The sequence below is a fragment of the Ovis aries genome, chromosome 12 (assembly GCF_016772045.2).
Source record: "Ovis aries strain OAR_USU_Benz2616 breed Rambouillet chromosome 12, ARS-UI_Ramb_v3.0, whole genome shotgun sequence".
In the NCBI taxonomy this organism is placed as follows: domain Eukaryota; kingdom Metazoa; phylum Chordata; class Mammalia; order Artiodactyla; family Bovidae; genus Ovis; species Ovis aries.
In genome coordinates, this window is record NC_056065.1 from 29835516 (window position 1) to 29860744 (window position 25229).

The window sequence follows — 25229 nt, forward strand, 5'->3', positions numbered from 1 at the left end:
ATTCCTAAGGAAAAGGACTTTCTGTTAATAACTGCGGTACAATTCTCAATATCAGAAAATTAACATTGATACCATTATTTAATCTATGAATTTCATGCATATTTACCTAATTGTTTCAAATACCTCCCTTATAAAAAATTGGGATACAGGGTCCAGTCCAGGACCACATTTAGTTGTCACGCCTCTTTGATCTCCTTTAATCTGGACCAATTCACCAGGTCTGTTTTTGTCTTTCATGACCTTGACATTTTTGAAGAGTAAAGACCAGTCATTTTTACCTATTTAGGATGTTTCCTCATGATTGGATCGAGGTGATAGGTTTTTGGCAGGAATGCCAGCAAAGTGATGATGTATCCTCTGTGCCTCGCATCAGAAGGCACCTGGTGTCAGTTTGTCCATTTTTGGTGGCGTTCATTGTGATCGCTTGGTTAAGGTGGTGTCTACCAGGTTTTTCCATTGTAATATGAGTTATCCTGAGGCAAGAGGTAAATGCTACCCCAGGGTTAAGTGACTGGAGATTCACTCCCTGTGGACCAAAACTCCAGGAGAGAATAACAGGACAGTTAAGAGAGGCGGCGGGACCCTGCCCCAACCACATATTTCTCATTCTCGAAGTCAGAAGACTTCCTTGACCACATATGTGCAGAAAGGCTCCTTAAAGGTTCAAAGGGGAGTGACCTTTTGCCTTCAGTCTTTCCCAGCACTATCCACATGTACTGTACTCTTTTTCCTTTCTGATAAATACTTTACTTACTTCCCTGCTGCTGCTGCTGCTGCTGCTGTTGCTGCTGCTGCTAAGTCGCTTCAGTCATGTCTGGCTCTGTGCGACCCCAGAGACAGCAGCCCACGAGGCTCCCTTGTCCCTGGGATTCTCCAGGCAAGAACACTTTCTGTCTTTGTGGGAATTCTCTTTTGAAAAGCTGAAGGGCTAGGGGCCTGCTCACTGTCCTCTGGTCTAGTGGCAAGGATTTTGGTGCTCTCACCGCCACAGCCCCACAACCCCACTTCAATCTCTGGTCGGGGAACTGAAGCCCCGCTTCCAGCCACTGCAGGCTGAGGCCACCTGAGAGCAATCCTATCTTTTCAATTAATATTTTATGGGGAGAGACTTTGATATGTAGATATCCTATACCTCATTACAATTTCATCCACTAGTTTTATCATCCTTTGATCATCGGATGATTAGTATGAATTTTTGTCAAATGGTGAATTTCTAGCTTCACAATTTCCTCTACCTTTATTTGAAAAAACAAAAAGTTACTATAAGAAATGTTTTATCTGTTGATTTGTTAATTCATTTAGTTATGTCAGTGTGGACTCAGAGTCCTGTTTTACTCAATCAGTTATCTGTTGCTTTCGTAATTCATTTTGATGTGCAAACTATCCTCGTTTTGGTCAGTGGGCACCCCTTCAAGCTGAATTCTGTGTCTTCCTGACATTCCTCATCAGGCACTAGCTTACTTTCCGGCGTCAAAAATGTTCCAGGTGCATCTTGTGGGCTTTCAGTCCCAGCTCAGCTGTCAGTCATTTCCCCCAAGGATCCTGATTCCTTTTGGTAAAGAATGACATTTATAAATCAAGATCTGGAGCTACATGTGCAAACTGCTGCATTAATACCTGTGTTCCCCCACACATATTATAGCTTCACCTGTTCTGTAAAACCATAAGTTCATACTCATATGGCCAATTCCAGTTCAGAGTTTATTTTCGTTTTCCCTGGATGGGCAAACATAATACGTCTGTCAATTTTCTTCCATCTGTTCTCTGGATTCTCTCCCCTCTCACTATCTCAAGCATTTGTCTGTGAAAAGCCCCTTCTCTTTTGCATCACTAAAGGCTGTCCATGGATCATTCCGTCACATGCGAATATGCTCCACTATCTTCTGCCGTAAAAACAAACTTACAAAGCCCTACCTGGACCCCCATCTCCCTTTGTTGTTGCTCAGTCGCTCAGTCGTGTCTGACTCTGCGAACACATGGACTGCAGCGCGCCACGTTTCCCTGTCTCTCACCGTCTCCCAGAGTTTACTCAGACTCATGTCCATTGAGTCCGTGATGCCATCCAACCATCTTGTCCTCTGTCATCCCCTTCTCCTCCTCAGTTCAGTTCCGTCGCTCAGTCTTGTCTGACTCTTTGTGACCCCATGGACTGCAGCAAGCCAGGCTTCCCTGTCCATCACCAACTTCTGGAGCTTGGTCAAACTCATGTCCATCGAGGTGGTGATGCCATCCAACCACCTCATCCCCTGTGGTTCCCTTCTCCTGCATTTAATCTTTCCCAGCCTCAGGGTCTTTTCCAATAAGAAAAGACCTCTAGTTACTCTGCTGCTGCTGCTGCTAAGTCGCTTCAGTCGTGTCCGACTCTGTGTAACCCCATAGACGGCAGCCCACCAGGCTGCTCCGTCCATGGGATTTTTCAGGCAACAGTCCTGGAGTGGGGTGCCATTGCCTTCTCCGCTAGCTACTCTAGTTCCCTCTAGCTACATCTCCCTCTAGCTACTGCTGTATTTCAACTCCCCCACAACAACCTGGGAGTCCTTGTCTGCAGGAACATTCAGGAGCTTTGTCATTTCTCTTTGTTCATCTCTTCCCTTGCCTCAGATGGAGGTTCTTGACCACCTTGCCTCCCCTCTCATCTCCAGACCCCAGATCATTCCCTTCAGGGGAGGCCGTGGTTCCAGGGCCCACCTGCTGCCCACCCGCACCCCCAACCCTGCCCAGTCAGGGGAGTGTGGGCTCCACCGAGGTCTCTGGCTATGCTGAACTCCCAAAGGTGGAGCATCTCACATTGCGCCTGTGCAAACTTGTCTTATAAACCCACGAGCAGAGTGTCGTGGGTGCACCTACATATGTGCAAAATAGATCCTCCCTTTGTTCCTGCACCAAAGGTTTCTCTTCAGAATTTTAGCAAAATAAATGGATTTGAAAATGACCTCTTTGTTCATTGTCTGTAAGTTACTGAACAAAACAAGTCAATAAGACTCTAATACCAAGCCTGGACACCCTATATACTCATTTATTCATTTACAGGGTTGAATTTTCCAGCCCAGGGCTGGCAGCACAGTGAGGTTGAACAAGCCGTGACCCTAGTCAAAGGTGCTTAACACCAGCAAAGACTGATTCTTCAGCAAGGTGGCTGTTGGGCAATTCTGGGGAGTCAGACCTTAGCACAGGAAATCCCTAAATAACAGAGTTCTTGACAGGAGGCAGCACCAGCCAGGGTCTGGCAGAGGGGATTGGCTCACCCATCGTGTCCATAATCCCCTCCTCCAAGCCCCCCCAAACAGAAGTAAGGACAAGTTGCTTCTGTACCAGCTGTGGTTTCAGGAGAAGCTCCCAGACCTTCCTCTAGCCAGCTGTATTATTCTTGCCCCAGCCTCCTCACTGGACAGTCTGGAGCTACCTTGGGTCAAGGACACAAGACCAAGTCTGAAAATCAGAGGCAGGGAACCTCCTGTCACAATGCTGCCAAGATTCATGGGTTGAGACGAGCAAAGGAGGCAGTAACTTTTCTTCCCCACTTAAGTTTTCTTTCTTGTTTTTTTTTAAAAATTACACATTTATAAATTTAAAATATAAATATTTGATGAACAGTCAAATGAATGACTGAACGAAGGAAGCAAAGAGCATGCAGGTTTATTCATGGCTGAAAGTATCCCAGAGCCAGAGAGTGACCTCCCCTCCCTCTCCGATCTTTCCTAGGTGCCATGAACAGCGGGGATGGGAAAGCAGACCCCAGTGTCCTGGCTGTGTTCCAGGACTACGTCAAACTGATGCCATTGGTTGCAGAAGCAAATCAAATGAGCAAAGAGCTGAAGAAGGTAAGTGCAGAAAATGGTAAAATCTCAGCTCTAGAAAGGACCTTAGAGGACAGATTCAACGAGCGTCTCTTTCCCACTGCCCGGAATTGGCTTCATGGTGTAGACATGCCAGACCCTTGGGCCTGGAGAGGGCAGGTGCTTTGCCCGAGACCCCACAGTGAGCTAGTGACAGGGCCTCAGTCAACACCCCAGGCCTCCCCATTCCCAGCCTCGAGTCCGTTCCTTCTACCTCTGGTCCCCACTGCTTCAGGACCACCAAGACGCCAGAGCAATGCTTGCCCACCGTGGCCACCCCACCCCAGCTTGTCCTCCAGAGTCCTTCTCTGGGTGCACGCACCCTGATGGCTTCTCTGCCCCAGAGAAGGCCTGGGTTCGGACTCACTCCCTGGTGACACAGGATCTGTCATCAGGAAACTTGCACAAGACTCAGTCACCCTGGGGAGGCTTACACAGGAAATAGTTCCAGGATGCTGCTGAGAGATTCTGGGGGCTTTGTCATTTCCCTTGATGGGAATTCCAAGGAGCAAGAGGTGGACCATCTTCTTTCAGAAAGTCCGAGTGTGGAGAGGATGAAAAATAAATTGCAAAGATGGTATGTGCTGAGAAATGTAAAATTATTTAGTGAGAAGTGTTTTTCTTACCAGGGACTTAATATGGAGCTGAAGGTGAAGAATTTAGCTTCATCAGATTCCAGGGGCTGTGACCTACAAAAAGAGGTCACGGTGAAGGTAACCCATCAAAGGACTCATCAGGTGAGGCTGCCCCTGGGGGCTGGTGTGCGACTCCACAAGGGGCTTCTGAGGAGGTTTCCTAGGGATACAGGTTAGTTTTACCTGCTACAGCCTGTGGAGCCCCAGCAAAGGGGCAAGATAGGCTCCAAGTATGAGTGGGATTCTAGGGGACCGACTCTGGGGAGAGGAGGACCCTCCGAGTTTCCCCTTCTGGTTCCTCTATCCCACACAACACCGAGACCTGGGATCTTTCCCACCTGCAGGCAGCGAACACTTTCTATTTATTTTTATCATGACTCCAAAGTTTTAGTACCTGAAGGGAGCCTGAACACCAGCTGAAAATGGTGTTCGTGTGAGTACCCTAGAGAGAGGGCTACCATTCTGAGCAATGAGAAAATGCACACTTTCATTAACACTCCAGAAGGTGGGCTTTCCTGGTGGTCTGGTGGCAAAGAATCCACCTGGCAATGCAGGTGTTGTTCAGTCGCACAGTTGTGTCCAATTCTTTGCGACCCCGTGGACTGCAGCACACCAGGCTTCCTTGTTCTTCACCATCTCTTGGAGCTTGCTCAAACTCGTATCCATCGAGTGGGTGATGCCATCCAACCATCTCAACCTCTGTCATCCCCTTCTCCTCCTGCCCTTAATCTTTCCCAGCATCAGGGTCTTTTCCAAGAGTCGGCTCTTCGCATCAGGTGGCCAGGTATTACAGCTTCAGCTTCAGCATCAGTCCTTCCAATGAATATTCAGTGTTTATTTCCCTTAGGATTGACTGGTTTGCTCTCCTTATAGTACAAATGCAGGGGACATGGGTTTGTTCCCTGGTCCAGGGCAACTAAGCCCATGTGCCAAGACTACTGAAGCCCACACGCCCTAGAGTCTGTGCTCCTCAACAAGAGAAGTCACCGCAACGAGAAGCCTGCGCACCAAAACCAGAGTGGCCCCCGCTCTTGGCAGCAAGAGAAAAATTTGAGCGGCAATGAAGTTCTTTGAGCATCTTTATTTGCTGACAAAGGTCCATATAGTCAAAGCAATGGTTTTTCCAGTAGTCATGCACGGATATGAAAGTTGGACCGTAAGGAAGGCTGAGTGCCGAAGAATTGATGCTTGTGAACTGTCTCTCTCTCTCTACTCACTCAGTCATGTCTGACTCTTTGTGACCCCATGGCCTATACCCTACCAGGTTCCTCCATCCATGGGATTCTCCAGGCAAGAATACTGGAGTGGGTTGCCATTTCCTTCTCCAGAGGATCTTCCCAACCCAGGGATCAAACGCAGGTCTCCCGCACTGCAGGCAGACACTTTACCCTGTGAGCCACCAAAAGACTCTTGAGAGTCCCTTGGATTGCAAGGAGATCAAACCAGTCAATCCTAAAGAAAATTAACCCTGACTACTCACTGGAAGAACTAATGCTGAAGCTCCAATATTTTGGTCACCCGATGCGTAGAGCTGAGTCATTAGAAAAGACCCTGATGCTGGGAAAGATTGAAGGCAGGAGGAGAAGGGGACAACAGAGGACGAAATGGTTGGATGGCATCACTGACTAAACGGACACAAGTTTGAGGAAGCTCTGAGAGATGGTGATGGACAGGGAAGCCTGGCGTGCTGCAGCCCATGGGGTTGCAAAGAGTTGGACATGACTGAGCGACTGAACAACATGATGGTTACTTATAATTCTATATTGGGTAGGTTGCTTATCTCCACTTCACTTTGTTCTTGTTTTTTTTTTTTTTTTTAATCTTATTCTCGTATTTGGAACATATTTCCTTATTGCCTTATCTTAACTAATTTTCTGTTTTGTTTCTATGTGTCTGGTAGGTTGGTTACATCTCCCAGTCTTGGAGAAGTGGCCTTTTGTAGGAGACATCCTACGTGTCCCAGAAGTGCCCTCCCCTCTGGTCTCCAGACTTTATGCTGTAGGGGTGCCTCCCACATGGGCTGTGTGGCCCTTCTGTTGTAGTGGGATGACTACTGTGGGTGGTCTGGTAGGCATGGCTGCCTCCTGGTCTGGTTGGTTTCTAGGGCCTGCTTTTTGGAGGTTGCCAGGCGCTTGTGGCTGGGGCTGGGTAATGAGGTGACTGGCTGTGGAGCCCAGGGGTCCTGGGCTAGTCCTGGCCCATTGATGAATGGCATGGAGCTGGGTTCTGTTTGCAGGACCAGGGGTCTCGGTGCTACTATTGCCTGTGGGTGGGTGAGACCGGTTCCTGACATGGCTGCTTGTGGGACCTGGGATGTCCCACTGCTGGTGTCAGCCCACTGATGAGTGGAGCTGGATCCTGAGGCAGCTCTTGAGATGCCTAAGTTTCTCAGAGCTGCTGTGGGCTTGCTGGTGGGCTGGGTTGAGGCTTGTGGGGCCCCAGGGCTAGTGCTGGCCTGCTGGTGAAGCCAGGTCTTAGGTCTCTGGCTGCAGAGTCTTGCAGGTCCTGGAGTTGCTGTGGACCTACTGGTGGGTGAGGCTGTGTCCTGCAGGCTCTGGTTGCATGGTCCTGCAGAATCTAGAGCTGGTTTTGGTGCACTACTAGGCAGGGCTGGGGCCTGGGCCCTCTGGTGGATGGGGCTGGGTCCCCTGGCAGCTGGGGGTTCAGGGCCTCCTTAGGAAACAGCCCATTGGTGGTTGGGGCTGTACCCCTGCCACTGCCTGCTTGGCCTGAGGTAACCTAGGACTGGTGCTGACTAGCTGGTGCACAGGGCCAGATCCAAGGCCTAATAAACTAGAGGGAAGACTCAAACCAGTGCTTGTCAGCACTTGTATCCTCTTGGTAGAACAACCCGCCCTGCCCTTCCCAAGGCTTCCATCAGCATCTGTGTCCCCCAGGGGAGCTCCAGTTGCCTCTTGTCTCTCCAGGAGGTTCTCTGAGATCAGCCAGGAGATCTGACCCAGGCATATTTCCAATTACTACCTCTCCACTGGATTTTGGAGCATGTGAGATTTTGCATGAGCGCTTTAAGAGTGAGGGGCTTCCCTGATGGCTCAGACGGTAAAGAATCTGCCTGCAGTGCAGGAGACCCAGGTTCGATCCCGGGAATGGCAACCCACTCCAGTATTCTTGCCTGGAGAATTCCATGGACAGAGGAGCCTGGTGGCTACAGTCCAAAGAGTCAAACATGACTGAGCGACTAACACTTTCACTTTAAGAGTGAAGTCTATATTTCCCACAGCCCTCTAACTCTCCTGAAAATAAGCCCAGCTTGGCCTTCAAAGTCAAACATTCTGGAGGCTGGTCTTCCTAGTGCAGGACTCCCAGGCCAGGGTGCCAGATGTGGGGCTCAGACCCCTCTCCTTGGCGAGAACCTCCGTAATGGTAATCATCTTCCTGTTTGTGAGTTGCCCACCTGGGGGTGGGTCTTGATTATGTTGTGTCTCTGCCCCTCCTACCCATCTTCTTGTGGTTCCCTCTTAGTTGCCAGGGATCCTTTCTGCTAATCTTTACTTCTTCCTCACCAACAGCTGCTCCGTAAATAGTTCTAATTTGGTGTGCTGACAGGAGGAGGCAAGCTCAGGACCTTCCTACTCCTCCGTGGTGGCCACGCCTCCTGGTAACCACTTCTGATGTGGCATTTATCATCAAGCAATTTTCTGCCTACCTGGAATTCTTCTTATTTTGGCTTATGCTTTTGTCCACTGTCTCAGTAATAATCACTGTTGGTACGAGGCCCTGTCCCTCACCTACTAAGGGGACAGACCAGTGCCAGGCTCTTTTCCTGGATTTTCTGCTTACTGGGTGTGAGCACACCAATTTATTATCTTCTAGTTCAGTAGGTTAAAAGCCCAACACAGGACTTCTCTGGTGGTGCAGTGGATAAGAGTTTGCCTGCCACTGCGGGGGACAAAGGTTTGATCGCTGGACTGGGGAGATTCCATATGCTGCGGAGCAATGAACAAGAGCCACAACGAGAGCCCAGGAGCTGCAACTGCTGAGCCGGGGTGCTGCAACTGTGTGAGGTCTGCGTGCCTGGAGCCTGTGCTCCGCAACAAGAAAAGTCACTGCTATGAGAAGCCCATGCGTCGCAATGAGAGTAGCCCCCACTCAGCACAACTAGAGAAAGTCCACATAGAGAAGGTCCAGCACAACCAAAAATAAATGAAATAAACAAACGACTTTGTAAAAAGTGCAACACAGATGTCTCTGGGTTAAAAACAAGGTGTCAGGAGGGATGTTTTGCTCTCTGGAGGTTTGAGGGGAGAATATGTTTTGTTGCTTTTTCAAGCTTCTAGAGCCACTTACATTCCTTGGCTCATGGCCATCTTCAAAGTTATCCACATAGCATCCCTGACCCTGCTTCTGTTGCCATCTCTCTTTCTCTGACTTTCTCTTCTGCCCCCCTCTACACTGGGCCCATGTGGATAATGCAAGCTAATCTCCCTATATTAAGGTCGGCTGATAAGGAAACTTAATTGCCATGTAAGATAACATATTCACAGGTTCTAGAGACTGGGACAAGGATATCTCTGAAGGTCTTTCTTCTGTATACCACAAGCTCAAACTTTCATTTCTCCTGGGAAAGTGTTCTCTAAGTCTATCATTTCCTCTAAGTCATTTCCTGGGATCCAGCAAAGCTGAAGTAGATAGGTCAGCAATGAATGTAGTGCTCTTGAAGATCCTCACCAAAGCTGAGTTTGATGAGACTGTCATTGGTCTTGGGTACCCAAAACCCAACCCATCAGAGAGAGCACACTGGGAAAACCATAGAAATGAATTGTTAGAGCAGCAGATGGAATCAAATATTGATGATGTGCCTTTGTGTTTCCAGGTGTGGATTTGGTCAAAAGCCAAATTTATCAATAGGAAATTCCTAATGGAGGAACTTTACCAGCGTTTTCTTGATGGAGAAGACAGCCAGGTAGCCCAGGAAGATGACCCTTTCTGGGATCCTGTCGAAGTTGTTCACCTGGGCTCCGCTCACATCTGGCTCCAGTCTCTTGCCTACTGCATGAAGTACGAGGAACAAGTGGAATTTCTGAACTGTGACGGGCTGGAAGAGGCAGTGTTGCATATCCACATAAACCCCTGCTCCCCGACAGGACAGTGGGTATCTCCGCCACCCCCTTGTCTAGTTCTGGGTCACACAGAAAACTCACAGCAAGCCTGAGTTTTCCTGGAAGGGGAGAACTTGGTGCCCTGAAGAGGTCACTCCTGAGACAAACAAATGAGCTCGTTCATTCATAATTTGGCCTCATCATGTCTGATTTTGCCAAGGCAGCCAAATCAGCTGACCGGGACTATTTAAAACCCCACATCCAGCCGTCTTTGAGCAGCTCACACTACCCTAGAGGACCAGAGGAATGAGAACACCCTGCAGAGGCAGGACTGTAGTAGGAGGAAACATGGACACGAGCCGAGATCTGGGTCGGTAGAGAAGCCAAGGGTGCCACAGAACCTTCCACCCTCCCCCGCCCTTCCTGGCGCCTGTGAGCCCTGGGACCCGCCACACACATTTGTTCTTTCCAGCGTTAGTCCTCAGCCCTGCTGACCAGGCCCAAGCGCCAGCAGCAGGAGGCTGATTTTGTAGCTCACCCTGCCTCCCTGGACAGGCTCTGTTAATTTCTTTGTTCCTTTTCTCAAGGAAGGAACGGTGGTATCTTTGTTTCCTTATGTGGCCCCATTCTGAGCTGTTATCTGATCTTTGTGTTAACTCCACTGTATAGCCTTTACTGTCCCCTCGGGTTGTCTCTGGGGCTTCCCTGCTGGCTCAGATAGTAAAGAATCCATCTGCAGTGCAGGAGACATGGGTTCAACCCCTGGGTCAAGAAGACCCCCTGGAGAAGGGAATGGCAACCCACTCCAGTATTCTTGCCTGGAGAATTCTGTGGACAGAGGAGCCTGGTGGGCTACAGTCCACAGGGTCACAAGGAGTCGGACACGACTGAGATACTTAACATACACACAGAGGCTGTCTCCCTATTTCCTCTCTCTGGCCAAAGGCAGTTGAGAGAGTTTTTACGAAAGCTCACACCTCTTAGCAATTCTAAGTAAAGAGGCCAGCAGGAGGCCTGGTCTGGTGGCAGTGTCCTCGGGGGCTAGCTGATGCAAACTTTTTGTCTTTCTGAAGAAGAAACAGTCAACAAATGAGCAACAAAACTGCCAAGTCTTGTGACTAAAAGACTAAGATGACCAGTGCCTCGCTGTCTTTATTGAACTCTAAGGAACTTCCTGGGCATTTTGCTACCCCAGGCTCCTAGGCTGCCTGATGGTTGTATTTCTCACTCTGAATTAGTAAAGTGGCATTATAGTTTACAGGTTTCAATCTCTGTGAGCTCAGTTGATGTGAGAGAAGTACCCTGTTGGAAAGCTGTCCAAACTGGTTTCTGAGCCTGTGGGCCTGGAGTTGACTCTGGACTGTGAAGGGTTCACAAGGAGAACGACACCTGGAGAGGCCGCCTGTGGCCAGCCAGCTGGCTTTCCCTAGGTGGCAGCCCCTCCGCCCACTGGGGAACCTGCCTAAATCTTCAGTGGCAGTCTGGCATCCACACCTGGGCGCATATATAGCAAGAAGCTGTTATATTCCTGTCTCCTCTTTGAGAAAGTCCATGACTTTCTTGAAGTACAAGAGCAGAGTGGGCTCTTGTGATATGTCTCTTCAATGAATGAATTCTACAGCTGGTAATATTACCCATCCTTCCTTCAGAGAATTTGGCTGTCTCTCAGGGCTTCCCTGGCGGCTCAGATTGGAAAGAATCCACCTGCAGTGATGCAGGAGACCCGGCTTCGATTCCTGGGTCAGGATCCCTGGAGAAGGGAATGGCTACTCACTCCAATACTCTTGCCTGGAGAATTCCATGGACAGAGGAGCCTGCCCGGCTGCAGTCCATGGGGTCACAGAGAGTCCACCATGACTGAGTGACTGACACACATGGGCGTCTACAGAATCTTCACTGACATCAGTCTCACTTGCTTGGGCCCAGGTTAACCTGTGATCAATGTTTACCTCTTTTGTTTACAGAGCACGTGGTGAGGAAGATGTGGTTACTGACCCAGTGGACCTGCTGGGCAAGAGGATGGATTTCCAGATTCGCCTTGTGCAGTGCCTTGGCACCAAGTGGCTAAAGGAAGATGCGGAGAGGGGTGTTCAGATGGGGTACCAGCCTGTCCCCCGAGCTGCTGAACGTGAACCACCCAGCCTGTGTGCCCTGGTGGGAGGGAGCCTTTCCTCAAGTTTTAAGAATGAGTTGATTGTGACATTTGCTTAAGTTTTTCTGCTTGTTCAACTCCCAAATGACTATTTCCTCTTTCTGCTTAACAGAGGGAGAAGTTACATGTCCCTCCCGGTCACTGTGTACAGGTCAACATGTACTGATTCTTCTAAGTAATTGAAGCCAAGAGTCAGGAATTTTAATCATCAGAAAGAGCATCTAGTAAACCTGTGTTATCAAAGTAGGATGATTGGGTTTATTTTCTTTTTTCAGTTGGAAACAAAAGGACTGTGTGTGACTATATGATAGAGGCACCAAATATGCTTAAACTAATTGGGCTAAAAGGATACTAAAAAATGAAACAATAAAGAAGGGAGATTTTGAAGGACAAAAAACAAACCACAGTGGAAAATTAATAACTTTAGATTATCTAAGTAGAAAGTATCACAATCCTTTTCTCTTTTTGTTAGACTTTTAATAAGTATCATCTATGTAATGATGATATCTATGTTGAATAGCTGAGATGTTGGGAGTGGCAATCAGGAGAATCAATTATAGGTCATCTTTTATCAACTAAATGGCAACCCACTCCAGTGTTTTTGCCTGCAAAAGTCCATTGACAGCAGAGCCTGGCAGGCTGCAATCCATGGGGTTGCAGAATTGGTCACAACTGAGCATGCATGCCTTATCAACTCAACAAAGCAGGCTACAACTCTTTGGCTTATCTGATACTTTTCTTTAGAAATGTATCCCTTATGGTTTTGAGTTATGTTTTCTGTTCTTTTCTCAGGTACAGAATTTATGATCTTCCAAACACCTTATATACCAAGCCTGTATGGAAAATTGTGAATCCCCAAATTGACGAGACTGTCCAATTTACAACCTTAAATGCTTCTCAGGAGTTTCTGAATTATTTACAGACAAATGCTCTCATTGTTGATTTATGGGGTCTTCAAGGTACCATGCTTATCTCCCCTTTTGCATGGTGCATTCCTCCATCAGATATCATGTTGTATATCTTAGGGCTACAGAGGGAGGTGGTCAGGGTCTTGACAGCAGTGGCCAAGAGCTGTCTTCTCCTGAGCCTCTGGGTTTCAGTCCACAGTTGATTACGTGGTTTAAACCTCCTCACACAACACTGCGAGTGGAGGATGAGACATTCCTTTCCTTGATGGTATCTCCCTCACACTACAGAAGGCTGTGCTGAACTGAGCTGCTCTCGGCTGGACCTCATGGTTACAGGTGAAGGCCACATCCTGGTGGACACGAAGAAAATTTCCACTGTGATGGATATAGGTCAGGTGTGTTTATTGGAGTCACATTAAAAATAGATGTCGCAGATGACTAAAAAAAAACAAAACTCAGATAATAGTTGCTTGCGGATCATCAATGTTCCCTCCCATTAAAAAGCCTGTTTCTTGATTTACTCCTGTGTATCTTAAGGGTCTTAAATCTTGGTTACCACCATCCCCTCACTGCACCCCGTCCAGTTTTCATAAGATAAGAACAGCGGCCAGTCTCAAAGGGCATGCAAATAATGCACACAAGACTAACCCAACTTGTTTCCGTAGTCAAACCAGATACCAGAGCTTTATCTGAAGCTGCTCAAGTTAGAACAGGAGACGGAACTGCTCAGAAACATAAACAGAATCCTCAGAGAGGAAAATGTGCTTCTTAAAGAATCTATTGAGAGAACCAGTTCTAGTCAACAAGGTGAGAGGCCACTCAAATCTTGTTTAGACTTTCTCTAAACTCCTACATTTGTGATGTATATTTTCTAAGAAATGAGCTTTTAAATGAGTTAATATCTTGTTTCAGTTTTTTTAAAAAAGAAGAACATTTTTTTCTTGTAAGATTTCTTTGGATGGGTCCCAACTGGTACCTGATAAATGATGATGTAGTACAATGCCACCAAGATAATTAAATATATAAATATGTGGATAAGTAGTTGTTGGTCAATCACTTAGTCATGTCCAACTCTTTGAGACCCAGTGGACTACAGCATGCCAGGCTTCCCTGTCCTTCACAACTCCCAGAGTTTGCTCAAATTCATGTCCATTGAGTTGTGATGTCATCCGAGCATCTCATCCTCTGCCACCCACTTCTCCTCCTGCCCTCAGTCTTTCCCAGGATCAGAGTCTTTTCCAATGAGTCAGCTCTTCACATCAGGTGGACAAAGTACTGGGGCTTCAGCTTCAGCATTAGCCCTCCCAATGAATATTCAGGGTTGATTTCCTTTAGGATTGACTGGTTTGAGATGAACAAATAAACGTTCTCTTATCTTCCACCTTTAGCACATCAGCCTTCCAGTACCCGAAAGATCACTTGGATGACAGCACAAGGGCCAGCAGCCAGAGAGATTAATCAAATGTGCACCACCCAGCAAGCCAGCTATGACAGAGAATTTGCCAGAGCTCTTAAGGTGTTCTACCAAAGCATGAATGTGGCCAGAGGGCAGTTTCTCAAACTGCGACATTATAAACCTCCTGTGAGTACCCAGCACCCACGGAGCCAAAGGATTAGCTTTCCATCAAATGTAGCTCTTGGCTAGAACGGCATTTCTGGAGAGGGGTGGGTGTGTGCTGCTGAAGAGCAGGCCAAGGCCGGGAACACTGAGTCTGCTGCTTTCCGGCTCCTGCCCATCTCTGCTCCCATTTTCCACTTTCGTGTACATCTGGTTGGTTCATCTGTGGCCCCTGCAGGATTGAGATTCCTGCACTTTACAACATATAGAATGTCCCAGAAGTGCATGTTTGCTTTATTGTTATAAAACCAAAGAAATATAATTCATCACACTAAGATATTATAGGAGAAAAATCATGGTTACTTCAATAGATACCGAAAAAGCATGTGATAAAATTCAGCATCCTCCCACGATAAAAACTCTTAGCAAACTAGGAACAAAACGGACATTTCTTAATCTGATAAAGGCAGTCTTAAACACACAGGAAGCATAATCTTAATGGTAAATCATAGATGTCAGCTATCTTCACTTTTTTTTTTTTTGACATTGTACTTTAGGTTCTAGCCAGTGTAGCAAGGCCAGAAATAAAAGGTATAAAGATTGGAAAGGGGGATAAAAAGTAATAGTCATAATAGCAAACATTTATATAACACTTGGGGGCTTCCCAGGTGGCACTAATGGTAGAGAACCCGCCTACCAAGGCAGGTTAGATGTAAGAGACACGGGTTCCATCCTGGGGCAGGAAGATACCCTGGAGAAGGGAATGGCTACCCACTCCAGTATCTTGCCTGGGAAATCCCATGGACAGAGGAAACTTGAGGACTATAGTCCAGCGGGTTGCAGAGTTGGACACCACTTGGCAACTAAAAACAACATAATACTTACTAAGTGTTTTTATATTTATTGAGTTCTCACAACCACCAGATGGGAGTGTATATGTGTTAGTCACTCACTTATGTCCAACTCTTTGGGACCTCATGGACTGTAGTCCACCAGGCTCTTCTGTCTATGAAACTCTCCAGGCAAGAATACTGGAGTGGGTTGCCAATCCCTTCTCCAGGGGACCTTCCCGACACAGGGATTGAACCCAGGTCTCCTGCATTGGCAGGCAGATTCTTTAGCACTGAGTCACCAGGGAAGCCCATAAATCAGTATAAAAACTTTAAAAATTGTTGCCATTTATCTAATAAAAGTCAAAGATTCACCTTCCCATAAGCCTGCAATTCATCTCCTCTTCTCCACAGAGTAAACTGGTTCTGCAGAGAACTGCGCCCTCACGCCCTAAGGTAGAGGTTCTCAAAGTGTGATTCTCACACTGTCAGCAGCTGCAGCATTATCTGGAATCTTGTTAGAAATGCAAATTCCAGGGTCTCCTCCCAGATCTGCTGAGCCAGAATTTCTGGGTGTGAGGCCCAGTCAATTGTGCTTTAATGAGCCCTCTAGATTATTATCGGAGAAGGCAATGGCACCCCACTCCAGTACTCTTGCCTGGAAAATCCCATGGACAGAGGAGCCTGGTAGGCTGCAGTCCATGGGGTCAATAAGAGTTGGACACGACTGAGCGACTTCACTTTCACTTTTCACTTTCACGCATTGGAGAAGGAAATGGCACCCCGCTCCAGTGTTCTTGCCTGGAGAATCCCAGGGACAGTGGAGCATGATGAGCTGCCATCTATGGGGTCACACAGTCGGACACGACTGAAGCGACTTAGCAGCAGCAGCAGCAGCAGCAGCTAGATTATTCTGCCTTCGACTCAAGTTTGAACCACCTCTCTTGGTATGCTATGCATGTAATGAATTAATTTTTCTCCTACCTATCTGGAATGGTCCTTGTTATAAACCATTCCTGAGAGAACTGGGAAGACAGTCATTCAAGTCATTTTCTGTTCTGTGGTTCAGATGGTGGGCCAGGTGAAAAATCCTGTAGAAACCCACGCATATATGCATAAGATGGTATTTTAACCATTTTCCGTTATAGCTCCCCAAATAGAAACATCCTAATGCACGTCCACAGAAGATAAGTAAATTACGGCACAAGTGGCCAGAAAACAGGCAAAATATAGGGCTGTTTAGGGCTGCATTCTAGATGGCAAGAAAATGATGATCGACTTAGGTTAGTGGTTGCTTCTGGGGGTGGGGAAATGGGTATGACCAGGAAGAAATCAAGAGACAGAGTGTTTTCTTGAGCAGACGTGTTTAATTTGTACCCATGCATACATTTGGGGCACTCTTTTGGATGTATCAGTTCAGTTCAGTTCAGTTGCTCAGTCATGTCTGACTCTTTGCAACCCCATAGACTGCAGCACTCCAGGCTTCCCTGTCCATCACCAACTCCTGGAGCTTGCTCAAACTCATGTCCATCGAGTCAGTGATGCCATCCAATCATCTTATCCTCTATCATCCCCTTCTCCTGCCTTCAATCTTTCCCAGCATCAGGGTCTTTCCCAGTGAGTCAGTTCTTCCCATCAGGTGGCCAAAGGATTGAAGCTGAAGCTTCAACATCAGTCTTGCCAATGAATAGTCAGGACTGATTTCCTTCAGGATTTATTGGTTGGATCTCCTTGCAATCCAAGGGACTCTCAAGAGTCTTCTCCAACACCACAGTTCAAAAGCATCAATTCTTCAGCGCTCAGCTCACAATAAAGAAAGAAAGAAAAACTACTGTGGTGAAAGACACTAAAAATAAAGTAAAAAATAAGCCACAACCTGGGAGAATCTATTTGTATTGTTGTTGTTTAGTCACTCAGTCGTGTCCACCTCTTTGTGACCCCATGGACTGCAGCACACCAGGCTTCCCTGTCCTTCCCCATCTCCCAGAGTTTGCTTAAACTCATGTCTGCTGAGTCGGTGATGTTAGTATCCAGAATAAACAAACAACTACATATTTATTAACATAAGAAAGACAACACGTGGCAAAACACATTAGAAAAAATGGCCAAAGTTCTTTGAGCAGGCATTTCACTCATCATCAGGGAAACAAAACTAAAAGGAGATGCCATGACACACTACCTGCCCCCTGCCCATCTCTGTGAGCACCGTCACCTCCTCTACCATTGCTCATAGGCGCCCTGGCCCACAGGGCTATCTGCAGTCCCTTCTCCTATGGGGCAGGGGACCCATATCAGTCAAGCCTATCGATGGGAGAATCCCCACACACACGGTCCTTTGCAAACTTCAGAACGTCTACAGTATTATGCCAGTCCCAAATATTTGGATTCTCTCACCAATTTTCCCTGTTGACAGTAAGCAACGGTTAGAACTAGACATGGAACAGACTGGTTCCAAATAGGAAAAGGAGTACCAAGGCTGTATATTGTCAACCTGCTTATTTAACTTATATGCAGAGTACATCATGAGAAATGCTGGGCTGGAGGAAGCACAAGCTGGAATCAAGATTGCCGGGAGAAATATCAATAACCTAAGATATGCAGATGACATCACCCTTATGGCAGAAAGTGAAGAAGAACTAAAGAGCCTCTTGATGAAAGTGAAAGAGGAGAGTGAAAAAGTTGGCTTAAAGCTCAACATTCAGAAAACTAAGATCATGGCATCTGGTCCCATCACTTCATGGCAGATAGATGGGGAAACAGTGGAAACAGTGACTGACTTTATTTTTCTGGGCTCCAAAATCGCTGCAGATGGTGACTGCAGCCATGCAATTAAAAGACGCTTACCCCTTGGAAGGAAAGTTATGACTAACCTAGACAGCATATTGAAAAGCAGAGACATTACTTTGCCAACAAAGGTCTGTCTAGTCAAGGCTATGGTTTTTCCAGTGGTCACATATGGATGTGAGAGTTGGACTATAAAGAAAGCTGAGTGCCAAAGAATTGATGCTTTTGAACTGTGGTGTTGGAGAAGACTCTTGAGAGTCCCTTGGACTGCAAGGAGATTCAACCAGTCCATTCTAAAGGAGACCAGTCCTGGGTGTTCATCGGAAGGACTGATGTTGAAGCTGAAGCGCCAATACTTTGGCCACCTGATGAGAAGAGCTGACTCACTGGAAAAGACACTGATGCTGGGAAAGATTGAGGGCATGAGGAGAAGGGGACGACAGAGGATGAAATGGTTGGATGGCATCATCGACTCAATGGACACGGGTTTGGGTGGACTCCAGGAGTTGGTGATGGACAGGGAGGCCTGGCATGCTGTGGTTCATGGGGTCGCAAAGAGTCGGGACACAACTGAGCAACTGAACTGAACTGAACTGAAAGGGTCATTTAGGCAGGCTTCCTAAACCAGACCTGCTCCTAGGTGAATTGTTGCCTCTGGTAGCAGCTTTCAAATGCAGCTTTCCAGCTCAAAGAGAGATCTTACTGGGCACCCCTTCATGTACACACACCATCCTTTTACTATAATGAAGTGAGTCTACCAAGACTGAAACTGAGCAGGACACTTCAGGCCCTTTTGAGTACACATCCCATCCATGTTCCTGGCTTCTTGTTTGGAGAAAAAGACTTTCCTCTCCTAGACCTTCCCTGAGTTCCAAAGAGCAGATTCAAGCAAGTACTAACTAGGGGAGTGAGGGAACACAGACACAAAAGAAAAACAAGCCCAGCAACATCTTTTCCATGATTGTCAGCTTAAAACAATGCGTTGACTTATGACCCCAAACTGTGGGAATAATGCTCTATCAAATGGCCCCAAGTGTGAGGGGAATCACACTGACTGAAACCACTCACCCTGGCCAGGCACCATAGTTACCATTTGTATGAGTTATTTTAAGACAGGAGGTCCTGGTAAGGAACATGGAACTAATAAGCCACCACCAACTGGAAGAGTTCAGGAAAGGTCAAAAGGTGACACGTGTCCAACCACCTCCCAGAATCCTTCTCACTGCCGTCCATCTTTGCTGAGCAATGTACGCACCACCAGGAAAGACTCTGAACCAGAATGATTGGCCAAAGACAACCCGGAAACTAATCACCATAAAACCCACTGCAAGCCATGTGGCAGAGCAGTTCTCCTGGGTTCCCCTACCTTACTGCTCTCTGTCCAGGAACCCCTTCCCAATAAAATCTCTTGCATTGTCAACACATGTGTCTCCTCTGACAATTCATTTGAGTATTAGACCAGAGTCCACTTTCTGGCCCTGGAAGGGGTTCCCCTTCCTGCAACACAAGCAGTCTTAAAATTAGTGACACTGGGTCAATTAAGAAGTGAATTCCTGAGCCATCATGAGGTAAATAACCATCATTGCTTTTGCTCTCTCTCCAAAAGAAGTTAAGGGATCACGAGACCATGGTATACTAGTTTGCTAGGACACACAGATCAATCACAATGACAGACTCAGGTTACAAGATGATGCTCAGAAGTCTGCAACTGAGGTCTTATAGGGGAGCTGAAATCACATACCACCCCCACCCCCTTTACTTTTGCTTTTAAAACTCTTGCACCCTGGCCAGCCAGTAGGATCAATTTGAGATGAGCCTAGGTCTCCCATCTTCAGAGTTGGCACCTCCTCAACTAATACAAGCTTCTTTGCTCCAGACTCCACTATTTCAGTTTGTTTGGCTTCACTGTGCATTGGGCATATGAATTTGGGGTTTGACAACAATATCATTTTTTTTCTTTCATTTATTTTTAGGAAGATGACCGAATGCTTCGGCCATTTGTACACCAACAGTCACAAATGTTAAAGGACTTTGGGGACCTACTTGAATCCAGCTTGTGGAAACTGAAAAATGATGTTGCTCTTATAGTGAAACAGAAGAAAGAATGTTTATTGCATGCGGAATAGTGTTCAGTTCAGTCGCTCAGTCCTGTCCGACTCTTTGTGACCCCACAGACTGCAGCACTCCAGGCTTCCCTGTCAATCACCAACTCTTGGAGCTTGCTCAAACTCATGTCCATTGAGTCAGTGATGCCATTCAACCATCTCATTCTCTGTCGTCCTCTTCTCCTCATGCCTTCAATCTTTCCCAGAGGATACACCAACTGAAAACATTTGCGCTTTGAGTTGTCAAGATTATTTAATTAACTTGGCTATTGGAGCGGAATTGTGGACTCAACCTAGTCAACCCATTTCTCACTCACTCAACCTATTACACTGCTTTCAAGCAAAATTCCTTTTTATTTGACTTAAAATCATGTAAAAATGAATTCAGGCTGAAGGTGAGGTAGAAAATATGAGCAGTGAATGGTCAGCACTCTGAGCAAGAGGATCAACTGCCTGGAGCTGAATCCATGACTAATCAGTTCTACGGTTTGGAGCAAGCCATGTCCCTTCTCTAAGCCTCTTTCCTTATTTGTTCTTCTTTCAGTTAAAGACCCTCTTTCTTCTGTACAGTTTGTACAGCTGCTGCTGCTGCTAAGTCGCTTCAGTCCGACTCTGTGTGACCCCAGGGACTGCAGCCCACCAGGCTCCCCAGTCCCTGGGATTCTCCAGGCAAGAACACTGGAGTGGGGTGCCATTTCCTTCTCCGGTGCATGAAAGAGAAAAGAGACAGAGCTGCCGCCTAACATGAGTGAGATTCTTATCAGCTTCATACCTCTCACTGTATTGTAGAAATTCCATAAAGGAAATGGTTGTCCTCTTTACATGATGAATGTAATAGAACACTGATTTGTGTTTATGGTATGATTACAAAAGGAAAAGTCTTTGCCTTATTTTTAGGCTTCAGTGGAAAATGTAGTTAAATATAAAAAGTAAATAGAGAAAAGTTTTGCTTAGGCAGTAAAAATCAGTAGAAATTTACCAGCTACATCTTTCAAACTAACCACAGGTATAGAACCAGGGAAAATGAATAACCCAGTTATTAGCAGGACACAGGCCACTTGGGAAGCACATTTCTACCATTACTCAATTATACAGACATGTCCAAACACAAATCCACTGTTCAATTGACAATCCTTTATTATTAAACTTTAGGTAAGAGTCCAAAATCAGTCAGTGCAGATGGGTGAAAAACGAGGCTAAAACAGCAAAAACTGCAGTTTCATTTGGCAAAGGCCTACACTATGCAGAGAAATTCATGGGAAAGTGAGATCCCATTTGATACCATGACAAGGAAAACAGCAGCCACTATCTCACATGACCACCAGCCGGGGTGTGTCAGCAACACAGACAGAGCCACCATCCCATCCTCTGATCTGCCAGCTCACTTATAAAAAATGACCATGAATTCTTCAATGAAAAAGTCAGTCAAATGTTAAGTTTTCTCTCAAAAGCAATAAAATCACAAATATCAGCTGAGATTTGAAATTCAGGGTAAGCTAGTACAATTTCCTGCTTTAATGTATACATATTTTAGATTTGACAATCTTTTCCACATATAGTCAGATAGGTTTATAGAAGCATTTCAACATACCAAATTAAAAAGCTGTTAATTCATACATTTTATGACTTCAATTAATTATTCAAATGTTTAGACTTCAGTGCTGCTAATGACACTAAATTCAATGCCACGTTCATTGAGTCTGTCAATCAACTTTGTTCGCGAGAAAGCTGCTCCGGGCGTGAAGACTCCACCCCTGTAAGACAACAAGGTGAAAACAGTGCACCGTGCCCAGCTCCAGCCCCTTCCTCTGCTAGATGACCTGCTGGGCAGCCAGCTATCAAATCCATGCAAAACTTATAAAAACCCGATTCTTGATTTCATCATGGACTGTTTTTGGTTCCATTTCTAAAACCAGCCAAGTGAGCAAGTAAACTAGTACCTAGCCAACCTGTCTAGACTGGTTCAGTGATAATGAGACTGTTTCCACAAACTGGTATGTGTGTGTTGGAAGGGCCACTGGAGGGTTATCAACCCAAGTAGCAGCTGCTGTTTATAAAGTCAGCCCTAAGACTCAGGAAGATTAAACATACACATGCATGTGTGCTAAGTCGCTTCAGTTGTGTCCAACTCTTTGCGACCCCATGGACTGTAGCCTGCCAGGCTCCTCTGGGATTCTCTAGGCAAGAATACTGAAGTGGGTTGCCATGCCCTTCTTCAGGGGATCGTCTCTACCTAGGGACTGAACCCATGTCTCTGTCTCCTACACTGGCAGGCGGGTTCTTTACTACTAGTGCCACCTGGGAAGCCTCTAAATACACACATGGACAAAATAAACTTAGGCAATCAATTATTAATGAAGCATAAACAGGACAAATAGGATGAAAAAGAAGTTTTTTTAACATTTAATGGCTACCATTCAGAAAATGCTAAATACTTTCAAATGGCATACAAATATTTGAAGAAAATGTAATTAAGTTTCACTTTATATAATTTTTATGTTTATTACTTACTAGTTTCAGGTCATACCTGATTTGTTTCTAAGCCTGCAAGCCTATGCTTATTTGTAAAGCTGGCCTACTTTTAGGCTAACAGCTAAATCCTCCAGTAAGATAGTGTACTTAATAATTATCTAGCCAGGATGCCATGAATCAAGGCTCTCACTGGCAGCTGGGTATCATTCAGCATGGATTAAGGGCTCCTGCCAATAACACTGAACTACGGGGACCTTTTTTTGAGTAGCTAACTTGGGATCTGAGTTATTTTTCGAAGGAACTGAAGCCAAATTACATGGCTCTCAACTTCTTTCTACTCTCATTTCTTTCTGCACTGTTCCTAGAAGTCAGTAAGGAACTTCCTTACGATTTTAAGTTCATCTCTCTCTTTGGATCAAAGATGCTATAAATCCAATACCTGAAAACTGAACTAAAATAAGCTAAAATATAACATAAATGGAAAAGATATCTTTAAATTTGAAGAAAACCAGACTCACGCCTTAGGAAGATCAGCGGCATCATTTAGAAGAGTCATGGCTGCCTGGACCATGGCTATGGGGGTAGTCACGTAGCCAGCTTCTGCAGAGAACAGGTGATCAAGAAAAAGAAAGCGTCCATAAACTAGACATTCAACAGCACTGAAAAATCAAATGGTAGATTTTATATCTTAGTGTACAGAATTTCCTTAATACTCTGTTCATGAAATAACAAAAATAACAATTAACATGTATATAGTCCTTACTAAGTGTTAGGAACTGTATTAAGTGCTTTAAATCTACTAAACTCATTTAATCTTCTTAACAATCATACAAGGTTAGTACTATTTTATATCCATTTTACAGATGAGGAAACTGAGGCATAGAGAGGTTAAGCGCCTCATTCACATTCACAGAGTCAGACAATGGTTGAACCAGAATCACATGCGGGCAGCTAGCTCAAGCCAACACTCTTACCAATGATCCTAGATTTATTCATATCCTGTGCAATCTTTGCGACCCCTTAGACTGCAGCCTATTCAGCTCCTCTGTCCATGGGATTCTCCAGGCAAGAATACTGGAGTGGGTTGCCATTTCCTCCTCCAGGGGATCTTCCCGACGAAGGGATCAAACCCTGGTCTCCTGCATTGCAGGCAGATTCTTTACCATCTGAGCCACCAGGGAAGCCCAACTCATACACTAAACTGACCTTTATCAATCAAATACACTAAACTTCACTTTAAAAAACAGACTCAGTTTCTTCAAGGACAACTGAGTAACTCTCAAAGAAGTCAAACTTTAAGAAGTAACTTTAAAAGAAGTCTATAAACCAGAAGAACATTGGTGTTTATATTCATGTCAAATAAGAACACAGCTTATCCTAAAAACCCAAGTAGAAATTTTTTAAAAATGCAAGATGCAAAGATATCTTTGCTCTTTGGCTTGATTAAAAACTGTACAACAGAGGCCCGTGATCTATTAGGAAGGATGGTAATGAAACGTAACTCACAGTGGGGCTGTCTCTGTATAGTTCTCTAAAATTTATAGTACTAGTTATTGAATGTTTTGGGGTGCCAGTTTTTTAACAACCTATCAAAATTTTTATCCTCCCTGGAAAAACACACATGTGCACATATTTCACAAGCAATGTCAGGGTGATCACAGACTCCAAAGAAAGCTTGGACCACAGCCTTAATTATAAGTAAAGGGCTTTAAAGTGACCCTTGAGTATGAGAGTAGAACAGATAAATATCAATCAGCCCCTTGTCTTCTTATATTAAAAATTCCATTCAGAATTACTGAATCATACTGAAAGAAAAAAAAATCAGAGAGAGGTATACAACAATAAAACTGAATGATACCAATAATTCCAATCCTTCTTTTGACAGAATTATTTATCATTATTAACTTAAATAACTGTGTAAATTTATTTCTAAAACAAATTTTAAAAAGAAATTATGACTAGTACACCACATTATAGCTTAAGACAATGTAAACCTCCCGAACGTTCTTAAGTCACATGTGAAATACCTGGTCCTTTCACCTGAGTACAAATTCTGATATTTGGTTTGTTCTTGACAGGGGAAACGCCTTGGCTGAATCCTTGACCAAAAAATGTCATAGTGAATGATGAAGCATCAATCTGAGGAATAGAAAGCAAAGAGTTTATTAAATAAATATGTCATTTCCTCCTTGAACACAATAAAACATTCTATCAACATTATACTTCATATAAGACATTTTTAATAGATAACATCAATATTCTATTAGATAGAATATCCTGTCATCCGTAACTAAGCATGGAACAAAAAACAACTCTTTGAAGAACCGTAAGTTTTGCTGACTGGTGTAATGTTCTGGGGACAGAGGTAGTGAGGACTAAAGCTGAGTCTTAGTGAAGAATAAAGATGAATCTTAGGCTGTGGCTGAAGGAACAGCATCACTACAACAGGCAGTTTCAGAGGAAAAGCTGGAGGTGGTGTTTATTTCAGGACAGAATATGTTACTCTGGCTTTAGATATATTTGAGGTAAGAAGACAAAAATAGTCAGCAAGTAATGGTAATATGGGCCTAGGATATAGACACAAAACTGCTCCATTTAGAAGTATAAAAATTTGATTCAAAATTAAATTATAGAAGATTTATCCAAGCATCTGTCATAATCACTAAACTTAGAAACAAAGTAACAAAGCCATGGTGAACAAACTTTTATTAAGTATAAACCAAGTGTCAGACATTACATTAGGCCCTGAGACATAAAGTACTTATAAAGTAAAATATACGGCATTTCTAGAGCTTAGTTTAGGGGAGGGGGGAAGACTGTGTGTGTGTGTGTGTACACACACATGAGATCTAAAAACAATATGAAGCGTGAATTAGAAGTCCAGGGTTA

The 25229-nt window shown here is 45.2% G+C and overlaps 2 protein-coding genes across 2 annotated transcripts in view; one reads left to right on the forward strand and one right to left on the reverse strand.

The window, feature by feature from the left end:
• Window positions 1–20740, forward strand: part of LOC105607283 (kinesin-like protein KIF28P) — a 71975-nt gene extending 51235 nt beyond the window's left edge. The window contains exons 15-23 of the mRNA XM_027976323.3: window positions 3703–3821; window positions 4466–4573; window positions 9306–9580; window positions 11496–11630; window positions 12476–12642; window positions 12880–12986; window positions 13257–13419; window positions 13980–14173; window positions 19737–20740. Coding sequence (XP_027832124.2) covers window positions 3703–3821; window positions 4466–4573; window positions 9306–9580; window positions 11496–11630; window positions 12476–12642; window positions 12880–12986; window positions 13257–13419; window positions 13980–14173; window positions 19737–19889 — 1421 coding nt within the window. The 3' untranslated portion in view covers window positions 19890–20740. The remainder of the gene's footprint in view (window positions 1–3702; window positions 3822–4465; window positions 4574–9305; window positions 9581–11495; window positions 11631–12475; window positions 12643–12879; window positions 12987–13256; window positions 13420–13979; window positions 14174–19736) is intronic.
• Window positions 20741–20982: 242 nt separating this feature from the next.
• SCCPDH (saccharopine dehydrogenase (putative)) overlaps window positions 20983–25229 on the reverse strand; it is a 29165-nt gene continuing 24918 nt past the window's right edge. Inside the window, exons 10-12 of the mRNA XM_015099184.3 lie at window positions 24368–24479; window positions 22859–22940; window positions 20983–21622 (exon numbers count right to left, since the gene is read on the reverse strand). Coding sequence (XP_014954670.2) covers window positions 21517–21622; window positions 22859–22940; window positions 24368–24479 — 300 coding nt within the window. The 3' untranslated portion in view covers window positions 20983–21516. The remainder of the gene's footprint in view (window positions 21623–22858; window positions 22941–24367; window positions 24480–25229) is intronic.